The 21,997-nt window shown below is 46.5% G+C and overlaps 1 protein-coding gene across 6 annotated transcripts in view; it reads left to right on the forward strand.

The window, feature by feature from the left end:
* Positions 1-21,997, forward strand: part of RPTOR (regulatory associated protein of MTOR complex 1) — a 344,118-nt gene that overhangs the window by 207,969 nt on the left and 114,152 nt on the right. For all 6 annotated transcript variants that reach the window (XM_059998020.1, XM_059998021.1, XM_059998025.1 and 3 more), the window contains one exon: positions 6,923-6,982. In XM_059998020.1, the coding sequence (XP_059854003.1) occupies positions 6,923-6,982 (60 nt within the window). The remainder of the gene's footprint in view (positions 1-6,922; positions 6,983-21,997) is intronic.

Consider the following 21,997-nt stretch of genomic DNA (forward strand, 5'->3'; position numbering starts at 1 on the left):
ATATGCATACACAGACACACACTGCAGATGAGTTCAAAATGAAATATTAGCATTTAGAATCCTGCCGTATAGTAAGAGAAGAATAAACTTTGGCCAAGTGAGATTCGTTCCAGGACTGTTGTGATGACTTTCTGTTAGGCTGCCTATTAATATAATGCATCATCTTAATAGGTGAGAAAAGAATAGTTATTTGATAAAATTAAAAATGAATTTTAATAAAACCTTATAATAAAAATAGAAGAATACTTCCTTTACATAAGAGAAACCTTCTAAACTAGCAGCTATCATCATGCACTGATGCTAAGTGACTCAAATCAATACCCTAAAAGTACAGGCTACTTCTGGGGAGGGAGCGGGAGCAGACACCATGGCAGGGACACACGGGGCCTTTTAGATTTTGTAATGTGCTATTTCTTAATCTGTGTGGTGCTTATATTTACTTTATTGTTCCTTAAACTCACATCTGTATCTTATATACATAAGTAGTATACCATAAGTATATGGTATACTTCACAATAATTTCCTTTAAATTGTTACCCTTTTTATATATTAAAAATAGCCAGTAAGGAAATGTTGGGAAGGAAAGTAAATCTGATTCACAGTAGCAGCAGTAACAATGACAAAACGTAAACAAGGGGCTTCCCTGGTGGCAAAGTGGTTAAGAATCTGCCTGCCAGTGTAGGAGACATGGGTTCGAGCCCTAATCTGGGAAGATCCCACATGCCGCGGAGCAAGGAAGCCCGTGCGCCACAACTACTGAGCCTGCGCTCTAGAGCCTGCGAGCCACAACTACTGAGCCCGTGTGCCACAACTACTGAAGCCCATGCACATAGAGCCTGTGCTCCACAACAAGAGAAGCCACCACAATGAGAAGCCCACGCACCACAATGAAGAGTAGCCCCCATCCACCATAACCAGAAAAAAGCCCGTGTGCAGCAACAAAGACCCAACACAGCCAAAAAAAAAAAAAAACACATAAACAAGCTAAGAGTGTATTGGATGTATGTATAGAAAATTCCATAAAACTTTACTGATTGATACGAAAGGATATTTGAATAAATGGAGGGATTGACCACATTATTATTACATGGTGAGAGCCAGAAGATTAAGGATATAAATTCTCCTTAAATTAAACCATAAATTTGTCACATATTGATAAAGTAATTTTAAAGGTCAAGTAGAAGGATAAATGTTTGAGAAGTCCCATGAGAATTTTTTGAAAAAATGTGTGAAAGAAAATTTGTCCTACTTGTTATTAAAATGCATTTTGAAGTTTCAGGTGGAGTAAGAGCAGACATTTGAGGCCATGGAACAGAGTAGAGCGTTCCAGAAACAGAATCTGCTGTATAAGAATTTATCATTTGGAAAAAGAATGAATTACTCAATACTGTATGGGGCACATGGCTAACCATTTGAATTTTTTTAATCCTTACCTCTTACCTGAAAAAATAAACTCCAAATATACCGAGGATTTAAATGTAAAAAAGGAAACTCACAAAAGTACTGGAAAAACTGTCAGGAGACTTAAAGAGCTATAAAGGAAGTGATAGATTTTATTAAACACCAATTTTAAGTTTTGTATGGCAAAGAAAACAAAAAACAAAACTTAAAATTATAAATTGAGAAAAATTGTGTAATATATAACAAAACCACTGTTGGTTCCGTTAATGTATAAAGCACTTTTAAACTCAATAAGACAAGAAGGGCATAAACAGGAAACAAGCAAAAGAAAAATACAAAGAACTGGAAAAATTATTAGCTAGCATTTAACCTCAATAATAATCAAAGAAATTCCAATGATGTGTCATTTCTCACCTATCAGTAGAACAGAGGGTTTGTTTTTCTTTTATTTTGATAAACCCAGTATTTTCCAGAAGTTAAAAAGTGGGTATATTCAGCCTTGATGAGACAGTAAATGGCACTTCCCTCTGGAGAGCATCAGATGAGTGGTCATTCAATATGTGTACCCATTCGTCAGGCAGTTCCATTGCTACGAATGCATCCTGAGGACAGCACACTTATATTCATGAAAAAGGTAATGTTCTATGCATCAGCTTTTATATTGTCCATGATACACAAGGACAAGTTACAGAACAGAACGTATAAACTACAGTCTTTTCATATAATGGAATACCAGTCAGCAACAAAACAGAATAAATTCATGATACAAACAAAAACATGGATAAACATCCAAAACATTATGCTGACTGGAAGAGGCCTTATACAAAAGTACATACTTGATGAGTCCATGTATGTGAAACTCTAGAACAGAGGAACGAAAATAAGTAGAAAAATCAGAGCAGTGTTTTTGTCTCTGGGCGCAATGGGAAGAAGTAGGAATTGGCTGAGAAAGGGTGAGAGAAAACTCCCTGGGATGTTGGTAGTGGTCCCTGTAGGAGCTTGGGTACACGGGCATGTGCAATTGTCAGAACCTGGTGAACGAACAATTAAGATGTGTGTACGTCATTGTATGTAATCTTACATCAAAAGATAAAAACAATAAACAGATACTGAGATCTCAGTATGTGTGCTGAAGAATTTAAAGGCAAGTGTACCATATCCTCTGTCGCACCAAAAATGAGATGGATTAATGGACGGAGAGGCAGAGATGTGATAAAGCAAATGCAATCAAATTCTGATGGTGGAACCTAGGTGGTGGGATGCAGGAACTTACTCTAAAATTCTTTCAACTTTGTTGAATGTTGGAAAATGCTGGAAAACAAATGTTTTAAAAAAAAAAAAACCACAGCTGTGGTGTGTATGGCAAATTCTCTTGTGGTAAGAAAAAAAACTGAACAAAACCCAAGGGTAGATATTGGTTGTGCACGTGTGCTGGGCACATTCTGGATGCAGAGGAGCAGTCAGCAGTGGTCAGCAGTGGAATGGGGCAGCAGGACAGACTCTTAATTTTTCATTACACACATCTGTATTGTTTGGGATGTTCCAGTGACTGTGACTCCTAGAACAAAATAAATCAGCATGATTCAATTTTCTCTAAGAGGTAAATGTGAAAATGTTAATGGTTATCTTAGGTTTGGGGGTAATTTTTACTTGTAATTTTCTGTACTTTTAATTTTTTATGGTAAATATGTGGGGAGTTTTCTAATTAGAAAAAAAATTAATGTATTTCCATTCTCAGAAACAATAGCATCCAACAGTTATATGATAGTGTACAAGGTTACACAGTTGAGTTTTTTTAACGTTAATTAATTTGTTCTGCATAAAAATCTTGAAGCCACTCACTTTCAAGAGCAACAGGAAAAAAAAGATATATGTGAAATATTAGAAATTAATCTTATACCGTATTCACTTGTTGACACATTTATGGATTATCAAAACTATATATTAAGGCACCCTTCTAAGTACTGGGGGCACACTGATGAACAAAATAAGAGAAGTCCTTGTACTCATTGAGCTTATCTTCTATGATAAAGACAAGCAATAACAAATATATAATAAGGTAGCAAGAAATGTTATTTTTAAAAAGCAGGGTATGCAGGTAGAGAATGAAGGCGTTGTTTTCCTTAGGCTGGTCAGGGAAGGTAGAAGAAGTCCAAATAAAAGGAGTAAACCTTCCAGTTATCTGGGGCAAGAGTGTTGCAGGCTGAGGGAACAGCAAGCGCAAAGGCCCTGAGGTGGGGCTGTACCTGGCGTGTTGAAGGAGCAGGAAGTGTGTCAGGGTGAATGGAGCTGGGTAAGCAGAATGAGAGTGAGGAAGTGAAGTTAGAGCAGTGACTGGAAGCCCAGGGCAGGGCCTTGGGAGGCTAGGCAAGCACCCTGCATTTCATCCTTCATGGCAGGAAGCCTCTGGAGGGTCAAGATGAAATGACTTATCACAGCATTTCCTCTTAAAAGGGTTGCTTTGCCTGCTGGGTAGAGAATTCCTGGGAGAGGAATAGGAAGCACAGGTAAGAGTGGAAGCAGAGACTGTTCTGGAAAATGTGAGAGACACTGGGGCCTGGCCTAGGGCTGTGGCCTCAGTGGGGTGACTCTGCCCCCCAGGGACATTAGGCAGTGTCAGGAGACATGTTTGGTTGTCACAACTGGGGTGTGGTGCTGCTGGCATCCTGTGGGTCGAGGCTAGGATGCTGCCCTTACAGCAAAGAATGATCTGGCCCTAAAAGTCCTTAGTGCACAGCTGAGAAACCCTGGCCTGGAGGGTCAGCAGGCAGGCAGTAAGCAGTGGTCTGGTGCTGTGTAACTGTTCACTCGAAGTTCGGAAAGGGCAAGTTGGACAAAGAAGATTCAAAAGTGGCCAGAGCCTGTTGATGAGAGCTCTAGCACCAAGAGTAAGCACTAACCGACTGCCAGCTGTTGTGTTTATTGTCATAATTACTAATATCCAATTTTGTGGGATTGTCAAGCCATTTTTATTGCCTCTGATTTTGCCTGGTGCGAAGGAATAAATATTGGCTGATGTACAATTTGTGGCTTGTCAGTCACTGGTTTATCCATGCTGCTCTTAATGCATATAACCATATCATAGATATTTTAAAGTTGCATTATGGCCCTATTTTTAATTTCCTACTTAATGGAACTTTGTATTTTCAGCAGATTTATCATAATACTTATTTCCCAGTTAATAATTATTTTTATAATTTTAAAGTCTAATTCCAGAATGTGGCCAGCAATGAATCTGGTTTTATTAACAATTTTTCTCTTGATTTTAGGTAGAATACTTTCCATTGTGGATGAGACACTGAGAAAGTCTGGATTCTGTTATCTTCCTCTGAGGAGTATTTAGCTCTGTTCTTGTAGATCGTTTAATTGATTGAGGTCTCTTAGCTGTAGGACTGGCCTCCTTTGATTTTGCTCCTAGTTCTGGGGTGAGACTCTGAATCCTGGACCATGGTTGTAACTGAGGCACCACCCCACAGGGTGTCAGTGGAAAGCCCCAGGTGTTGATAGCCCCCTAATGTGGCACTGGCTGTCCCCATCTGCATGCATGTCTGCTAGTGAGCAACTGTGGAAACCTCTGCCCATTGTGTTCAGCACTTCAGCTCTGGTGTCCCCGGGGCTCCTCGGGGTCTGGGCCCATGCCTGTGCAGTGCCGGGCTCAGCCCAGGGTCCTAGGAAAGCTTGCTCGCAGAGTTTGACTCCTCCTTTCTAAGACTTCCCCTGAAACTCCTGGCAGCCTGGGGTTCTGATCTCCTTTCCGTTGAGCAGTGTCCCCGGCGCTGTGTGAATTGGGGAGCACGCCTGGGAAAAGCTGGTTAAGGCAGACCTTGTTATTCTTCTTTTAAGGGTCATGGCTTCCCTTTCTGCCTGTATTTGTTTGCTCTTTGGTGCTTTCAAGTGGTTGTTTTTTATATTTTGTCCAGAGCTTATTGTTGTTATTGACGAAAGGATTAGTCTGGCACAGACTATCATTATGGGAAGGCAGAGGTCCAGTCAGTAAGTGCGTTACAGAGAGAAAGATGACGACAGAGCAGCCCTGTTTGCATAGGCCTCAGAATTGGACTGGAAAATGTGTTTCCTGTAGACCATTTCTATCCACGGAGAGATCCTGATTCACATGGAGCCGCTGTCAGAGCTGCATGTGGTTCGGCGGTTGCGGTGATGCGCGGGAGCGGACGGGCCGAGTTCTCCGCCAGAGGAGTAAACAGAAGGATTTGTCTGGAGGAACTGACTGGCCCGGTGGAGCAGCTGGTCAGCCCAGCCGTTTGTGCCGGTGGGAGGAGCCTCTGTCTGTGTAGGGCAAACACAGCCCTCATTTATGTTTCTTCTGCTCCGTGAATGGAGAGCACCGACCGGCGCAGCCACAGCCAGGAAGATAACTTCCTCTGCTGGCTGAGCGAGACGTTGCTCCCCGAGGCCATGAGCCTGGCGGGGCAGGGTGCACAGAGTCCCCTCTTCCCCTACCCCCACCCTCCCCCCGCTGGAGGGCTACGTGTTGGGAGCCAGTGGCCCACCAGACGCCGTCTTCACGGCCTTGTCTGTCGTCTTCCAGCCTCTGGGTCTCTCTCTGTCTCCTTGTCTTTCTCCCCCACCTCCACCCACCCACCGTACACGTCTCACTCCGTGTGTCCTGAATGTGGCCGGTTCCCTGTACTCGTCCCCTCCCTTGAGCCCACTGGTATTCGCTGACCTTCCTCCACTTCTCACATCCACTAGTGATACTAAAATGCATTTTGTGGGTGTATTTGCTGTGTGCCTGATGCTGTTTTTATGGAGGGCATTATTTGTTCTTAATTTTTAAAGCCGATGAATTAAATGTTTTACACTTCTCCTGCGACTGATACTAAGTTGCCTCTTTACTCCATGCTACCATTGATTCTGTCCTGCTGCGTGGCAATAGCCCTGACAGGAAGAAAGAGATGGTCCGAGACCTCTTGTTGGTGCGTACAAATTAGGTGAAGCCTGGACAGTCCCACCCTAGCTCTCCAGGATGGCTCTGCAGTGAAGATTAAGTCTCGCAGCTCTGACTCCTATGATTTTATGATAATTAAAATGATATAATTGAATTCACTTTTGTCTTCTCTCACGAATTTCTTTTGTGTACCTGGGGGTGGTTCGCTGATTCTTCCATCACTCTCCCCAGCTTACTTGCCTAAGAAGGAAAAATAGAAAAGTGGAGCCTGTTCATCATCTAGGTGGAACCTTCCTGTCCTGTGGAATCTTGTGCGCACATGCCCCCAGCCCCTGCCACAGTGGGGGCTCTGCCCCGCCATCCCGTAGACTTGTTTCTCTCCTTCCACTGAAGACCTGTGGTTGCAGCTCGGTGTTCCTGCCCCTTTGAGAGGCTGCAGGGAGATTTTCTTCATTAACCTAAAAGCTGACAGAATTAAGAAAAACAGGGTTTACTTTTTCACCGTGGCAATCCCCATCCTCACCTTTCTCTCTTTGCTTTTTCTGTGGGACTGTTGCACTCTCTTGTTAAATATCCTATTGCTGTGATTCACTTTCTTTTCTTTCTCTGCAGGTTTTGCATGCAGAAATGCGTTAGTCTGGTGCCTGGAGTCACACTGGATTTGATAGAAAAGTAAGTCAGATTTTTAAACTATTGTGGCTTCTGGTGTGAGGGGAGTCTCCTTTTTTCACTCTTGGTTCTCAGAAGTACTTCCTGTCCGCACAGGTTGTTTCCCTTTCATGTGGATGTGTTCTTTTGTTCTCTGATTAAGGCCATGTTTGTGATCGTTACATAGAACACAGCTAAATTTGGGGCCATATTAAAATGAAAAGAATAAAAGCTGAATCCTTTTGAACATTTAAAAATACTTCCAACACTGAGCCAAAGTAAAAACATATCGTTACACATACAGACCAATCACTTCACATACAGGTCACTGCCATGCAGATCCATCACTCTGCACATAGAGATCATCACTCTGCTCCCCAGCTGCAAATGTCAGATCACAGCTTAGCATCTTCCCGATGTTCTTCAATGTTCCCTTTCACGTTCTGCAACCTTCCATCCCCCCACCCCCAGTTTTACATTCTATCTCAGGGCAGATGCAGTGGTCCCTGCAGGAGGGGTCCTTCATGATGTGCTGCGGTTGCTCGGCCTCTGCTTGTCCTCCCAGGTCACAGGGCTGGCTTGTCTGCTCCTGTCGTGAGCCTCTTTGGGTCAGTACACCATCTCACAGCTCTAAACTTGACCTGCATTTTTTATTTGTTTGCGTGTTCATTTCATTCATCCTGATTCACCTAGGTAGTTCCTAATGCTTCTGTTCCAAACCCCGTTTCTTCTAGAATTAACATGCAAATTGTTTCCAAAGTCTTGATATACAAAATCTTGTGCTAAAACAGCTGAAGCCTGATTTTAATTACATTAGGTAGGAAAAGCAAATCTTCTAGTTTTCTCTCCTGGAAAACAACTTGCCTGTGTGTCAGGGGAAATACACAAAAATATTATGCCTGAACACCCACTGTAAGGGCACAGTTCACTCAGTCATGTGCATTCTCACGGGCAAATACAGAGAATGTGGTGGCTACCCTTGAACTGACAGGGAGTGGCCTGTTGGACATGTTGTTAAAGACCAACACCCATGGTGGGCTGCCGAGCACATGTTTGAAACCGTGCATAACTGTGTGTGTGTGTGTGTGTGTGTGTGTGTACCTATCAACAAGGCATGAAATGAAATAGTTACACTTCACTCTGGGTAGGAAAGTGGAATTTGGAGCAAGAAGCAGGGAGGAGCAGTGTTAGGGACTGATTTTTTTCCATCTTGTTTAATTTTTTTTTATAAGAATATAGGCATGGAAAACATAGGTACAAATAAATTTAAAAGAAAGAATCAACAAAATACAATTAGGATACCTGCAAACGGTTCAAGTATAATTTCTTCCATTAAATTTTGGATAAACGTTTAAGGAAATCATGTGACTGGTCACTGCATCTGTTTGCTTCAAGATGCTTTTGTCCGCAAGCAAAATGGGATATTGTGACAAGAAAGAATTAGTGTAACATTGATCAGTGCCAGCAGGACAAATGGGAAGACCTGGTGGTCCCCTCTGCTCAGAGTGGGTCTTGGTTACCACTGCCCAGCCCACAGCTGATTCTTGGTTACCATTGACCAGCCCACATCTGGGTCTTGGTTACCACTGACCCACAGTTGAGGAGACTTTGAAGCCATTGCTGGAAAGGCAGTGCTGGCTGAGGCAGGGCCAGAGGATGCGCTGATAGATTGGCACTGCAGGCTGGGTGGGAAGCAGCGGAAACTTGAGGTCGGGATTGGGACCAGCAGCGGAGCTGTGTTCGGGGAGCTGGTTGTGCTAGCTCGGTCAGAGCAGGGACCGTAGACTTCAGTGTGTCACATTCGCAAGGGTCAGGGAGGGCGGAGGTCTGGCTCTCCGTGTGCCCCCACCCAACCCCCATATGTAGTGTAAGGCACACCGGTGACTCTTGCTCCTGTTCGAAACTGTGCTGCTCTGGGCATGTGCAGCTGCTGGTTTTCTCCAAATCCGAGTGCTGGTGCAATCTGGTGTCAGGTGGTGGGGAGAACGTGTTGCAGCCTCGTGTCCCCAGTCCTGTCTGTGCTGGGCAGCCCGGTGCACCAAGGGTCACTGCAGTCGGGAAGCAGAGGGCCAGGTGGCCAGGCGCTGAGTGCTTTTTTAACTGGGCTCCACGATTGCCTTGTCCTGGTCACGCTCACACAGCTCTCTTCTAGAGACAGAAGGCTCAACACCCTGCCACTCAGGGGAGCTGCTCCTCCCCGTTCTAAGCCAGCTTCACCTCCAAGGTGGGCTGAAACCAAGAAAACCATTTACAAGTGCTGGACAAACAAGGCAACCATCGAGAGACATCACACGGAGAGAAGTTAGAAAATAAGAAAATGCTAGATCTGCCTGGTTATCCGGCCTGTTTGGTTCAATTCCCTGATGAGATTTCAGAGTTTGGAAGCCATCCCGTCAGAGTTCGTTCACCAGCACTGCTGTGCTGTGTCTGTGGGTCTTTACTTCTCTCCATTTCTGAGTGACAGAGCCTCTGTTACCTGTACCACAGATCTCCATAGACATGTAATTCTCAAATAAACCGTTATCCATTAAAACTTCAATAAAGTTACATTCTTTCCTAGCGAGGTGACGTCTGGTGACCAGTTCAGACGGTTCTTGTTCTGTTTAAATATTTTGTGAGCAGGGCTGGGTTGTCTCCCTCTCCCACTGGGTGGGGCGGCTTGAAGCATGAACGCAGCCCAGACCCTGTCTCACATGCTGGGTGGTGTACCCTCCTGGTCACTCAGCATGGTTGTGACCGTCCCTGACTGTGCTGTGCTCGTATGGTGCAGGTGGGCCCAGACAAACAGTGTCACGTGTTCCGAGTTCTCCAGACTAAAAAGAGCTGTTAAAAATCACATAACTTAAAAATATATTTTTTTAGGTTATTTAGTTAAACCCTGTGATATTACTAAAGAGGAACCTGGCTTTGGTTTGGTTCAGCTTCCTCGGTGACATTTCCCGCCTGGTGGTGTCAGGCCCGCCTGGCGGCCAGGTCTCTGGACGTCTCTCTGTGGTCTTTCCCATACACAGGCCCTCCCTTTTCCAGACTTTGGTGTCTAGACAGCCAGCTCCTATCCTGTCACTTTCTCAGACTTACAGTGTGCACAGCAACTTGACACCCTAAGCCTGATCCACAAAAGAAAAGAATTGGCAAATTGGACTTCATCAAAATTTAAACTGTTTACTCTGTAAGACACTGCTAAGAGAGAGAAAAGATAAGCTACAAACTTGGGGAAAATATTTGCAAATCACATACCTGACAAAGGACTTGTATCCAGAATATATGAAGATATCTCAAAACTCAAAATTAAGGGGGAAAAAAACAACAAAAAAAACCAAATTTTAAAATGGACGAGAGACACTTTACCAAAGAGGATTTAAGGTTGGCCAATAAGCACATGAGAAGATGTTCAAAATCATTAACTGTTAGGGAAATGTAAATTAAAACCACAGCAAGACACCATTGCACACCTATTAGAATGACTGAAACAAAAAAAGGCTGGCGGTACCGAGTGCGGTGAGAACTGGGATGGCAGGACTCCCGCACGTTGCTGTGCAAAGGCAGAGCGGTGCAGCCACCCTGGAGAAGTGCGTGGCTTCTTGTCACTTTAAACATACCTTACCGGGCTTCCCTGGTGGCGCAGTGGTTGAGAGTCCGCCTGGCGATGCAGGGGACACGGGTTCATGCCCCGGTCCGGGAAGATCCCACATGCCGCGGAGCGGCTAGGCCCGTGAGCCATGGCCGCTGAGCCTGCGCGTCCAGAGCCTGTGCTCCGCAACGGGAGAGGCCACAGCAGTGAGAGGCCCACGTACCGCAAAAACAAAACAAAGCAAAACAAAAAACATACCTTACCATATGTCCCCGCAGTCCCAGTCCCAGGGGTTTACCCTAGAGGAATGAAGACTTAGATTCATACAAAGTCCTGTACAAGCATGTTTATAGTAGCTTTGTTCATCACCATCCAAACCTAGGAACAACCAGAATGTCCTGGGGGTGAATGGATAAACAGGCTGTGGTGCATCTGTACAGAGGAGCACCACCTCCAGGGGGAAGGGAGGCCCCTGGGTCCACAGCCACGAAGGGTCCCAGAGGTCCTTCATGGAGTGAAAGGTGACACAGATCTGGTTCTATTCATGTGGCATTCAGGAAGAGACAGAACTGCAGGGTCAGAGAACAGGACTATAGAGAGAGGCTATGAAAGTGATAGAATGTTCACTATCCTGAGTGTGGTGCTGGTTCCACAAACCTACACATGCTAAAATCATAGCGCCGCATACCCCAAACCAATGAACTATACGACAACTTCAAAAATAGGATTAATATAGAATGTGGGGGAAATAAGATACCCTGTAAGAGATACAGGTCAGAATGACTAAAGGAAGTCATAGCAGAAACACCTGAACCGGGGAAGCGGGGACCAGAGGAAATGGAGAACAGAATTTGAGAGGGGAGTGGCCTTTCTACCATGAAATGTGCTCCATTGTTTCTTGGGGAGAAACCTTTATTCTTACTACTTAAACTGGCTAATGAGGATTGAAATATAGAAGCAAATACCCTTATATAATAAGATTTTAGTATTTTTCATCAAGCACAATTTTCCTAAATCAGGACTTCAGAGTTTGCAGCCACCAGTGTTCCTGGAAACACCCAGTGTTGACCCCTCAGGGGTCAAGACCCCAGGGCTAAGTGACTTTCTCAGCTGGTGAGTCTACACTTTGGCCTATGAAGGTTGTTTCACAGGGTCCTCTTTTCTCCATCTCCCCATCTCCTGTGCCGGGTGATACTACAACGCTGGTGAAATGCTAAAAGACTGGGAGTCTGTGTGTTTTAATTTAAAAAGAAAAACATCATTAATAGCATCCTGAGTGGGAATGGAGGCGAGGAAGGGGATGTGGTGGAAAGACTGCAGATGGACAGACGTGGCTGGGGTCCTGGCCTCACCCTCAGGAGTCACACTCGCTGGGCACACCCCTGTCACCCCCACATCTGTCCCTGTCATACAGGTCGGACTGAGGAGCATGTGGTACTGTCGGCTCTGTGGGCGTCAACCCACAAATACTTCTGTTGTTTTACCACTTTCCGCCGAGCTGCAGTGGGGATAATGGTTAATACTACTTTGCATTTCTGAAGCCATTCGGATTTCTGATAAAGACTGAAGGGGGAAAGTGTCTTTCATACACCGGCCCTGTCCACCATCAGGTGAATGCTGCCACACAACTTTTGGAAGATTGTGTACCCAAAGTCCAGCTAGCTATGCAATTTAAAAAGAGATCATTCCCGGGGCTTCCCTGGTGGCGCAGTGGTTGAGAATCTGCCTGCTAATGCAGGGGACTTGGGTTCGAGCCCTGGCCTGGGAAGATCCCACATGCCGCGGAGCAACTAGGCCCGTGAGTCACAACTACTGAGCCTGCGCGCCTGGAGCCTGTGCTCTGCAGCAAGAGAGGCCGCGATAGTGAGAGGCCCGCGCACCACGATGAAGGGTGGCCCCCGCTTGCCGCGGCTGGAGAAAGCCCTCGCACAGAAACGAAGACCCAACACAGCAAAAATAAATTAATAAACTCCTACCCCCAACATCTTCTTTAAAAAAAAAAAAAGAGAGATCATTCCCATTCCAGAGGGGTTTGCATTTTAGAAAAGCGTGTTGTCCAGATTAGTTGGGACAGGCTACAAGCATCCAGAATGAACCACACTTTTCCCCCCAGATGGAGCTTCATTTGGGTGGGTTTGTGATGGTGGTGACAAAAAGAGAGTAAGAAGAAGACATTTTAGAAACCTCGAGTTTTTATTGTGAATAACTTTTCAAGGTACATTGATTTGGGCCTGAGTCATCGTTCTCTGAATACAACTTAGCAAAAGTATAGTTCAGTTGAGATGCACACACATTATCGTTTTCAGTTGGAGGTGCCACGTGGCTTGCTCCCCTCGTAGCCTGGCCAAGGTTAGAGTGAATGTGTGGGGTTGAATTATGTTTATTTTTTATGCCAGGACAAACTCCAAACTTTAGTTATATGGCGCTAGTAGAAATCCAGATGTGCAGCTCCTTAAGATACCCAGCCACTAGAACCGTGAGATCTATTTCTGAGTAGATACAAGTTCTTAATTTCTGTAGCTTACTTGAGAGACTTTTCCATTTAAAATGCTATTCTGTTTTTTTAATTTTTAGATTTTTTTCCCCAACTGTGCTTACAGTCTGTAAGAAGAAAAAATTTCAAGAAGCAGATGTGATTTTGCAGTTACAAGGCTAGAGAGAAATGCAGCACGTCTGTGTTCAGTAGAGTCTTCCAGGCTGCTGAGGTTTCTGTATTCAGAGAACATTCCTGGGGACAGTGTCTCATTATTTTTCACCTATTTTATCATCATTTTCTGGAGATTTCTGGTCAACATATGCAGCTCTTGGATATAGCGATCTCTTGGCATCCACCTCTCTGGGGCTGTGTTTGGTCTCCACTCGCTGCGCTGGGGCTGCTTGGGGTTCCGTCAGGGTCATAACTCGTCGTGATGTTTACCTGCACGTTGGTGAAGCAGGTCCACTCGGGAACTGTCTTGTGAGGTGATTCCTTACTTATGAATCCTTGCCATGCTGAGTGCCTGAACTGCTGCTCTGGGCCAGGCTGTCCAGGCTGATTTACCCTTTTCCTCCGTCTTGTCGGCAGTCCTCTCCTTGGATGGCCATTCTCACCATATCAAGTGCCCTTTGTCCACTGGATGCCCCTCCTCTGCACAAGCCAGCCCACCTTTGGGACGTGGCTGTGACTCACCAGAAGAGGTGCAGGGAGTGTTCAGCGGAGAATCGTGGATGCTTCTCCCAGGGAGGTTCACCCCACCCTCTTGGCAGCGTGACTGAGCAAGCTGAGCCTTCAGGGGGCAAAGTGAGACCTTCACATGGGCTTCCAGTGCAGCTCGTTTGTGGGTCCAGGTTAATTGGCAGGATAACTTGTGCTTACTTACAATTATAGGACCAAACAGAAATTGGCTTTTTTGCTCAATCCCTTGGTCCCATTTCATTTATTCTTCAGCAGTTCTTTATTCCTAACAAAATCCTAAGCACTGTCGATTGGTGGGGGAGAGGAAGAAACTCTATCAGCAAGGAAGCACCTAAGAAAGTATTCCTGCATGGAAAGTATCCGTGTGTGGATGGCGTGGGCTGTGTGGATGGTGTGGATAAACCCATGTCAGGGAGCCCCTGGAGACATATCAACAGCGATGATGGGGCTTCCACTGATATGTTGCTGGTTTCACGAGCATTTTTTTTTTTTTTTCGGTACGCGGGCCTCTCACTGCTGTGGTCTCTCTCGTTGCGGAGCACAGGCTCCGGACGCGCAGGCTCAGCGGCCATGGCTCATGGGCCTAGCCGCTCCGCGGCATGTGGGATCTTCCCGGACCGGGGCACAAACCCGTGTCCCCTGCATCAGCAGGCGGACTCTCAACCACTGCACCACCAGGGAAGCCCTCACGAGCGTTTTAAGGCATTTTGCATCCAGTGTGACTCTGGTTTCAGCTCACCACATGGAAAATCTTAAACTTGAGAACCTCTCCGTCACCCCTAAGTGTGAAGGTGTCCCTGATCACCCTACCACCTGACTGGGGTGACAAGTCACAATACAGAGATGAAACAAAACAGGAAGGGCACTGGCCTGTGTTGTTGGGTTTTGTTTCCTTCAAGTTTAATGACCTGCAGAAAATAAGAATAATGTCTATCCGGTCCTCTGCCCACCCCTTCCCTTCCCGGGTGCCTGCTCTGCATGTGTGAAGGATGGTCCTGGCACAGCCTGGCGAGTGGCCATGCCGAGGCCTGTCGTGTGTGGACCGGGATGGCAGGCACGTGACCCGAGCTGCCACTTCTTCCCCTGTGTGTGGCTCTGTGCACACCCAGGTTTCCAGGGCCACAGCTTGTTAGGACCGGCGCCGGCTCTTAATGTCAGCGTGAGCTGGTGAGGGAAACCTGCCCTGCACGCTGCATGGCAGGCGACCCCATCCAAGGAGCGCCCGAGAGCCTCGGGGTCGGGAGCGTCAGGCATGGGGACTTGAGGGTGGCGCCAGGCTTCACCTGCGTGACCTGCCTTTCCAGCCATCTTCCAGCACCTTCCCTTACTCCCAGTAGACAGTCAGAAATGCAGCCCGATCCTGTCGTCGCCCTCCTCTTTGCCATCACTGGAGAAATTGATTGAAAAGTTTCACACTTCAGATTCGCTGCATGGTAATTCTTTGATAAATGTGGTTTGTTTCAAACAGCTGCCTCTGTGCAGCAGCTCAGCATAAGGTTCCGCAGGATATCAAGGATTAACCCCTTCCCAATCTCGGCCACCTTTGTCAGATGTGCAAAATGTGTTGTTTAGAGTCTCAGCACAAGATCAAAGAGAATACATGGGCGGCGTGTGTGTTGTAATTATTTAGCAGTCTTTAAAGCTAGGCAAGGAATTTGTTTTCTAATTAAGCTGCTGTGTCTAGAAGTAAATTATAGTGAACGTTCTCTGAGAAATCTCCCGATTTCTAATTATCTAAGCGAACCCAGCAGCCTGATAAATAGGCATGTTGCCACTGCGGTACATATTTATATTCTGACAATATTCTGAATCCTTTGAGAGACTGGCAATAAGATCCATGCTTGGAAATTAAGGGACATTTTTCAGCCCTGAAACAAAGTAATGAAACGCTTAAACCGTGCTAGAAATATTAGGATACTCAGAAAGGTCCCGGGAATCAAAAAGACGTGGAAGCTATTCCATGAGGCTGTTAGGTGGTATTCTGATCACTGGAGGCGCAGAGCGCACCAAAAAATTATTCATAATTAACATCTATTGTGTAAACAGCATATTTTAAATAACTAACAATCCACTGTCTTGAATAAAGTGAATTGCTGTGTCCTGCTTCCTCAGAACCTTGAATAGCAGTTTAGCCCCTGTTTAGTCCAGGAGCAGTGGCTGAAGCTGAGCCTGGAATTGGAGCTTGATTTTCGGTTGAAACCTTGAACGTTTTAACTTAGCTGCAGTCTCCATCTTAAGCATCCTGGTCTTGGGCTTCCCTGGTTGCGCAGTGGTTAAGAATCTGCCTGCCAATGCAGGGGACACGGGTTCAAGCCCTGGTCCGGGAAGATCCCACGTGCCACGGAGCAACTAAGCCCATGCGCCACAGCTACTGAGCCTGCACTCTGGAGCCCGCGAGCCACAACCACTGAGCCCACGTGCCATAACTACTGAAGCCCGTGCGCCTAGAGCCCATGCTCCACAACAAGAGAAGCCACCGCAATGAGAAGCCCGCACACCACAACGAAGAGTAGCCCCCACTCGCCACAACTAGAAAAAGCCTGTGCGCAGCAACAAAGACCCAACACAGCCAAAAATAAATAAAGTAAATTAATTAAAAAAAAAAAAGAATCCTGGTCTCATCTGAGTCCTGTGGATACAGTGAGGAAGAGGTAAAAACATACATGAATTGTGGCTTGAGAATACAGGGTAACCCATGATTCTTTAGTTGAGAATTAGGAAGAATAATAGGTGACGTTCATTGGGCACCTGCTATGTGCCAGGTACTGTGTTAAGTGCATTACTTATATTAACTCTCTAGTCCTCCCTAGAGCCTTTCGAAGGGAGGTGCTATTATTGTACACATTCCAAAGACGGGGAAACCGAGGCGCCAGCAGGCAAGTAGCCAGCCCAGTGTCTGACTGCCCGGGCCTTGCCGAATGACCTGTTCCAGCATCGTGGCAGGAGGGGAAGCGGCGTCCCATGGGGCTGGCGTGGGCAGAGAAGTCCAGGGCTGATGGCTGCTGCTCGGTAGCTGTGATTAGAACTTACTCTGCTGTCAAGCTGTAATTGTACACATGTATTATGTTTCAAAGGAAAACTGTCAAAAGATACCAGTCTTGATTCAAAAAGTACCTTTCTTTCCAACATAAATATATTGTATTGGCTGGTTGAAGGTGAAAATCAGTAATTCATTAACGCCTGCCAGTCGCTGAGAAGAAGAGTAATGATTCACTGGAAGCTAATTTGGAAATGAAGTGGGGAAAACAAAACCCCAAGAGATGGTGCAGTGGAGAGAATGTGAGTAATTGGCGGAAATATGGGAACACTGAGGTGGAACAGAGTCACAGATCCTCCCCAGCCCCACAAGCAGGCATCAATCAGCCTGGTCTTGGAGTGCCACCACCAGAGAGAGTGACTGGGCGGGACCGGGCTTTTCTGCGCTCTGATCCTGATCAGGTCGGAAGGGGAAGGAGGGTGGGTCCCCACACCCCTTACGGTCTCTCTGGCCTCTGCTGAGCAGCCAGCGTGAAGGAGGCTTGTCTGGGAGGAAGCCATGGATGAGCTGCCCGGGGAGCATGAGAGGTTCCCGAGGCCTCCGTGGGGCACCTGCTCACAGTGCAGAGAGAGTCTATTTCCTTCTCAGTGGGACCAAATCCTGGCCTTTTGTCATCCAAGCAAAGGCTGCACAGGGCCGCTCAGGACGTTTAAACATCTGCGGCACTCATTTCATCTCCTGGCGCCTGGTGCCCTCAGCGCCCCCCTGGTGTCCTGAAGAAAATGTGTCTGTGGGTCTCTAATGGATGCTGAATCCGTGAGATCTGGGGATGCAGATGGCAGTGCAGGCGGCTTTTCTTAATCAAAGGCAGGCGTCAGGGGGTGAGAGGGGAAGGCTACTGGGGGCTCAGCGCGTGCCTACCAGTTACTCTCAGATTGGCCTTCCTTGTGGTGACATTGTCTCCTGAGTCTTGCTGGTGCCTCCGGGGACGCTTATTGCAGCAGGCCTGTGACGGAGAAGATAAGGCTGAGTCAGTGCCTCATCCCATTTCTGTCCCTATTGAAGCTGGCACTGCTTCCCTCCTTTCTTAGTCTACTTCTTGTTAACCTGTCTCTGAGAGCTTGTTCAAGTCCAGCTCTGCAACACGATCCTCTCCCTTACAGCCCAACAGTGGGCGCTGCTTCATTATGTTGCGGTGGGGGGCAGTTACACTAAGCTGTGGTCCCTAGACCTGTCCCTCAATACAGGACTCAGAGCCGCACTGTCACCCGTGTTGGCACAGGCCTTGGTGAGCCCAAGCTGTCGGAGGTGCATTGGCTCTTTGGTCCACACACCAGTCCAGGGAGTGACTATTGGCACCATCTCCATCTCAGACCCTGGAAACCAAGACGAGAGGAGGTTGAGTGTCTTGCTCAGTCACTTGTAAGTGGCAAAGCCAGCTCCTGCCTGCTCCATCCGCCAAACCGCCTGGTCATTGTGCCGGGTTTTCTTTCCAGAGACAGCACTCACCCACACTGATCTGAGCGCGTCTTCTGAACTAGAAGCCAATGAGTCACACGTGAGATGCCTACTTTTGAGAGGGGCATCTGAGATTCTAAGCTTAGATGCGCCTAGGAACCAGGCATCTCTTTCTTGGACTGTTCATTCATTCATTCAGCAAAGAGTTGGTGTGTGCCCTTGCATTCTTATCAGGAGAAGGAAACATGAAAACATAAATTTAAAAATATGAAATTACAAAGTGTGCTAGATGGAGCCATAACATAGTTACTGGTGCTTCTCTGATGGAGCAGCCAGGAAGGCCTGTCTCCTGGAGGGCGATCCACCTGGCCAGAAGGAGCCAGCCACACGAGGTGGGGGACAGCATCCCAACCGGGACCCTCGCAGACTGAGTTGGGCACAAGTTTGGTGTGCTCCAAGTGCCACCCGGAAGGGCATTCGTAGGTCTGGTATTTAGAATTAATGCACTTAGAGGGTTCACAGTGGCCTCTCAAGTCTGACTCAAATCACTACTTCACACGGTAAAGCTGAGCACTTAGTAGCTTGGTTAGTACCTAAATAGGGGATGGAGCCAGATTGTTTCCAACTATAGTTGCTGGGTTGCTGTACGGGTATGTGGTGACGTTTACGCTTCCATGCCAGCCACTGGCAAGTGTTGGAGTGCCGGTGGTGTGTACCACACCAGTTGCTAGGGGGTGATGATGGGAGAAGACTAACAGTGTATGAGATGGTATGTCCTCAAGACACACTGATCAGGGTGTCTTGATCAGTAAAAACTGATCAGTAAAAACTGATCGGGGGCTCAGGTTCATATCTGTAGAACCATTAACAAGGAAGGCCTGAGCTCACTAGGCTGCAAGCCTCTTGGAGCTGAGATTGGACTGGACGCTCAGTAAGAGGTTGGTAAGAGGTTGGTTGGCCTCCTCTCCTGTGTGGACAGCGTGTAGTGGGCAGTCAGTGAATGCCTGTGAGTGGATAGTTGTCCAGAGAGGAGAGAGCCCTCGGCAAGCTGGAGATTCTGGGGCCAACTCCATGGAGGAGGACCCACGGGCTGGGCTTCACAGAGGAGGCAGTATTTGGATCAGTGGCAAGGAACACCGGCCATGCTTTGCTCTGTAAGTCTGTTAGCTGCAGCTTTCCACCAAAGGGAGTGGTAGTACAAAGCCTGATGGATGCGCTCTGTTTGCAAGATGGAGAATGGGTACAACTGGAAAGCCACAGGAAGGGTTGTCCCTCATCTTACTGGAAGAAGGCGGTCAGCTGGTCCTTTTGCGAGATCTGTAAGATTACTTCCATTAATGATGGCCCAGATCAATTTGGTGTGCCATGTAGCATATCTTAGAGCTGTAAAGCTTTGCTTTTTACCACTGGGATCGCAGCCAGAATGCTCCTCCTTCTATTCCAGGTATAGCAGGAGTCAGTTTAGATGTGACAGCACCAACAACTCGCCTCACCATTGCATGATCTTTATGATGGCACCATTCTTCTGCTACAACAAGCATGCGTTTAATAATTAACCATAGAAAGTAGAGCAAAATGATGCAGAAAGTTTTCAGAAATTCAGTTCAACAGTAACGATACTTTATTAGAAGTAATGAGAGCTAAACTAAAAATTTGCTCACATTAAGAAAACTTTGAGGTGAACCCAATACTAGAATATAAAAAGGTCTTGACAGGCTGAGTAGCTAAATGCAGATGATCGGAATTGTGTATATAGATCTCACAGTGGTCCCCAGAAATCACATGTATAAGTATGGGATTTGGAAAATTTGATAGAACACTAGCCCCTGTGGAAAAAGCCAGTATTTTAGTAAACTGAATTTAATTTGGGTCAACTCTTCGAAATGACTGCTCCAAAAATAGAAAAATCTAGAGAAGGGAGGTGATAGACCCTGAGGGGATGGGGTGGGACATGGAGTAGGCGGCCATGTGAGAAGCACTTTAAGGAACTGGGATGTTTAGCCTGGAGCAGAGAAGGCTCTGGAATGACAGGTAACTGTTTTAGATAATGGAAAACTCATGAGATTCAGGTGAATTACATGTATCTGTCTGGTACCAAGAAGTGCTAGCGTCAGAGCTGCTGGGCGGGAGCTTCAGCGAAAGCGATCTTGGTATCCCGAAGAACCGCCCGGTGGTCAGAACCCGAGACGAACTGAGTAGCAGGGAGCGCACACCAGGCAGAGTGAGGGCTGTGAGGGGCGAGGTGAACCAGGAGGGTGGCTGTACTGGAGACGATGTGTAAGGCCCCTCCGACCCAGGCAGCATGAGTTTTGCGGATGCCAGGAAAACCAAGAAATAGATTACTTCCAAGTGGAAAAAAACTACTGGTTTATTAAGGGAAAGAAAGGAAAAATGGGAAGAGAGAAAATTTTACATCTACTAAAAAGTAGAATTTGGGGAAATCCCAGGAACTAATATCCTGCAAGCTGTATGGCACAGCCAGAAAAAAGAAAAAAAAAAAAAAGTAGAATTTTAGTGTAGCAAAATTAAGTAGCTCAACAACAAACGATTCTCTCCCTCTTGCCTCATTGTTGGGTCAATGCAGAAAACATGACATTTTGAAAATAAAGTGGGTTTTGTAGTATCACTTATATATCCAATTAGGGCATTTGAGGGGTTTGTCTTTTTTTTCTTCTTTTTTTTTTTTTTTGCGGTACGCAGACGTCTCAATGTTGTGGCCTCTCCCGTTGCGGAGCACAGGCTCCGGATGCGCAGGCTCAGCGGCCATGGCTCACGGGCCCAGCCGCTTCGCGGCATGTGGGATCGTCCCGGACCGGGGCACGAACCAGTGTCCCCTGCATCAGCAGGCGGACTCTCAACCACTGCGCCACCAGGGAAGCCCTGTCTTCTGATTATTGAATTGTAAGAGGTCTTTATATATCTTGGATATGAGTTCTTCTCAGATATATAATTTGGGATTATTTTCCCAAAGGCTCTTTACAAGTTACAAAAGTGAAAATGTGCTACATGTAACTTAGGTTGCTCATAAAATTATCATGTTTGTTATATTAAACTTAGGGGTTGAGTTTATTTGTGCACTTCCAAAATTTCTGATTTGATTTGTTTTAGAACTTGTGGGGGTTTTGTAGCAAATAAATAGAAGCAGCTGTAAATTCTGAGCCCTTACGATGTACCAGGTTTTGTGCGAACTTGTTGGGTGTTAACTTATTCCACTTTTCTAGTTCCTGTGGGGCTGGGTGGTACAGATGATGTGACTGAGTCGCAGAGAGGTTAGGTAACGTGCCCAGAGTCACACAGTGAGAAGTGGCAGAGCCTGGAGGGTTCACACGCAGGCCTCTCTGATTCCACCCCCTTATCTCCATGCTGCGAGTAAACTGAAGGATCCCTTAACATCCTGCAAGTTCATGTGTGGATGTTGAGAGGGAGGAAGGGTTCATTTTGGTTGGGGACATATCAAGAAAGGTCTTACAAGGGAGGTGGCATGAGTTTCATGAGTCTAGGTGTCTGGTCTCCGGGGCACCAGGTACCTGGGAGGAAGAGGAGCACTCATGTCTGTTTAATGCAGCCCTGCCAGGAAAACCTCAGAGGAAAATTATCCCGGAAGATCAAGAACAGCAAACACAACCTGATTGTATTTGGAAACTATTGTTTCTGTGGTGTTTTAACAAATTGACAGGAAGAGACAGAATTTCCAGCAAGGCTGCCGGCAGTCCTACTCTGCACGAGGTGTGGAGTTAGGATCAGTCTCTATGAAACACTTGGAGGCATTACATCCAAGTCTGCTGCTGAGCAGGCCAGCTCCGCCCTCCACCAGCCCCACCCTCACCCTCCCCTCCTCCCACCTTCTTTACAGAGAAG

The sequence above is a fragment of the Delphinus delphis genome, chromosome 19 (genome assembly GCF_949987515.2).
Source record: "Delphinus delphis chromosome 19, mDelDel1.2, whole genome shotgun sequence".
Taxonomy (NCBI): Eukaryota; Metazoa; Chordata; class Mammalia; order Artiodactyla; family Delphinidae; genus Delphinus; species Delphinus delphis.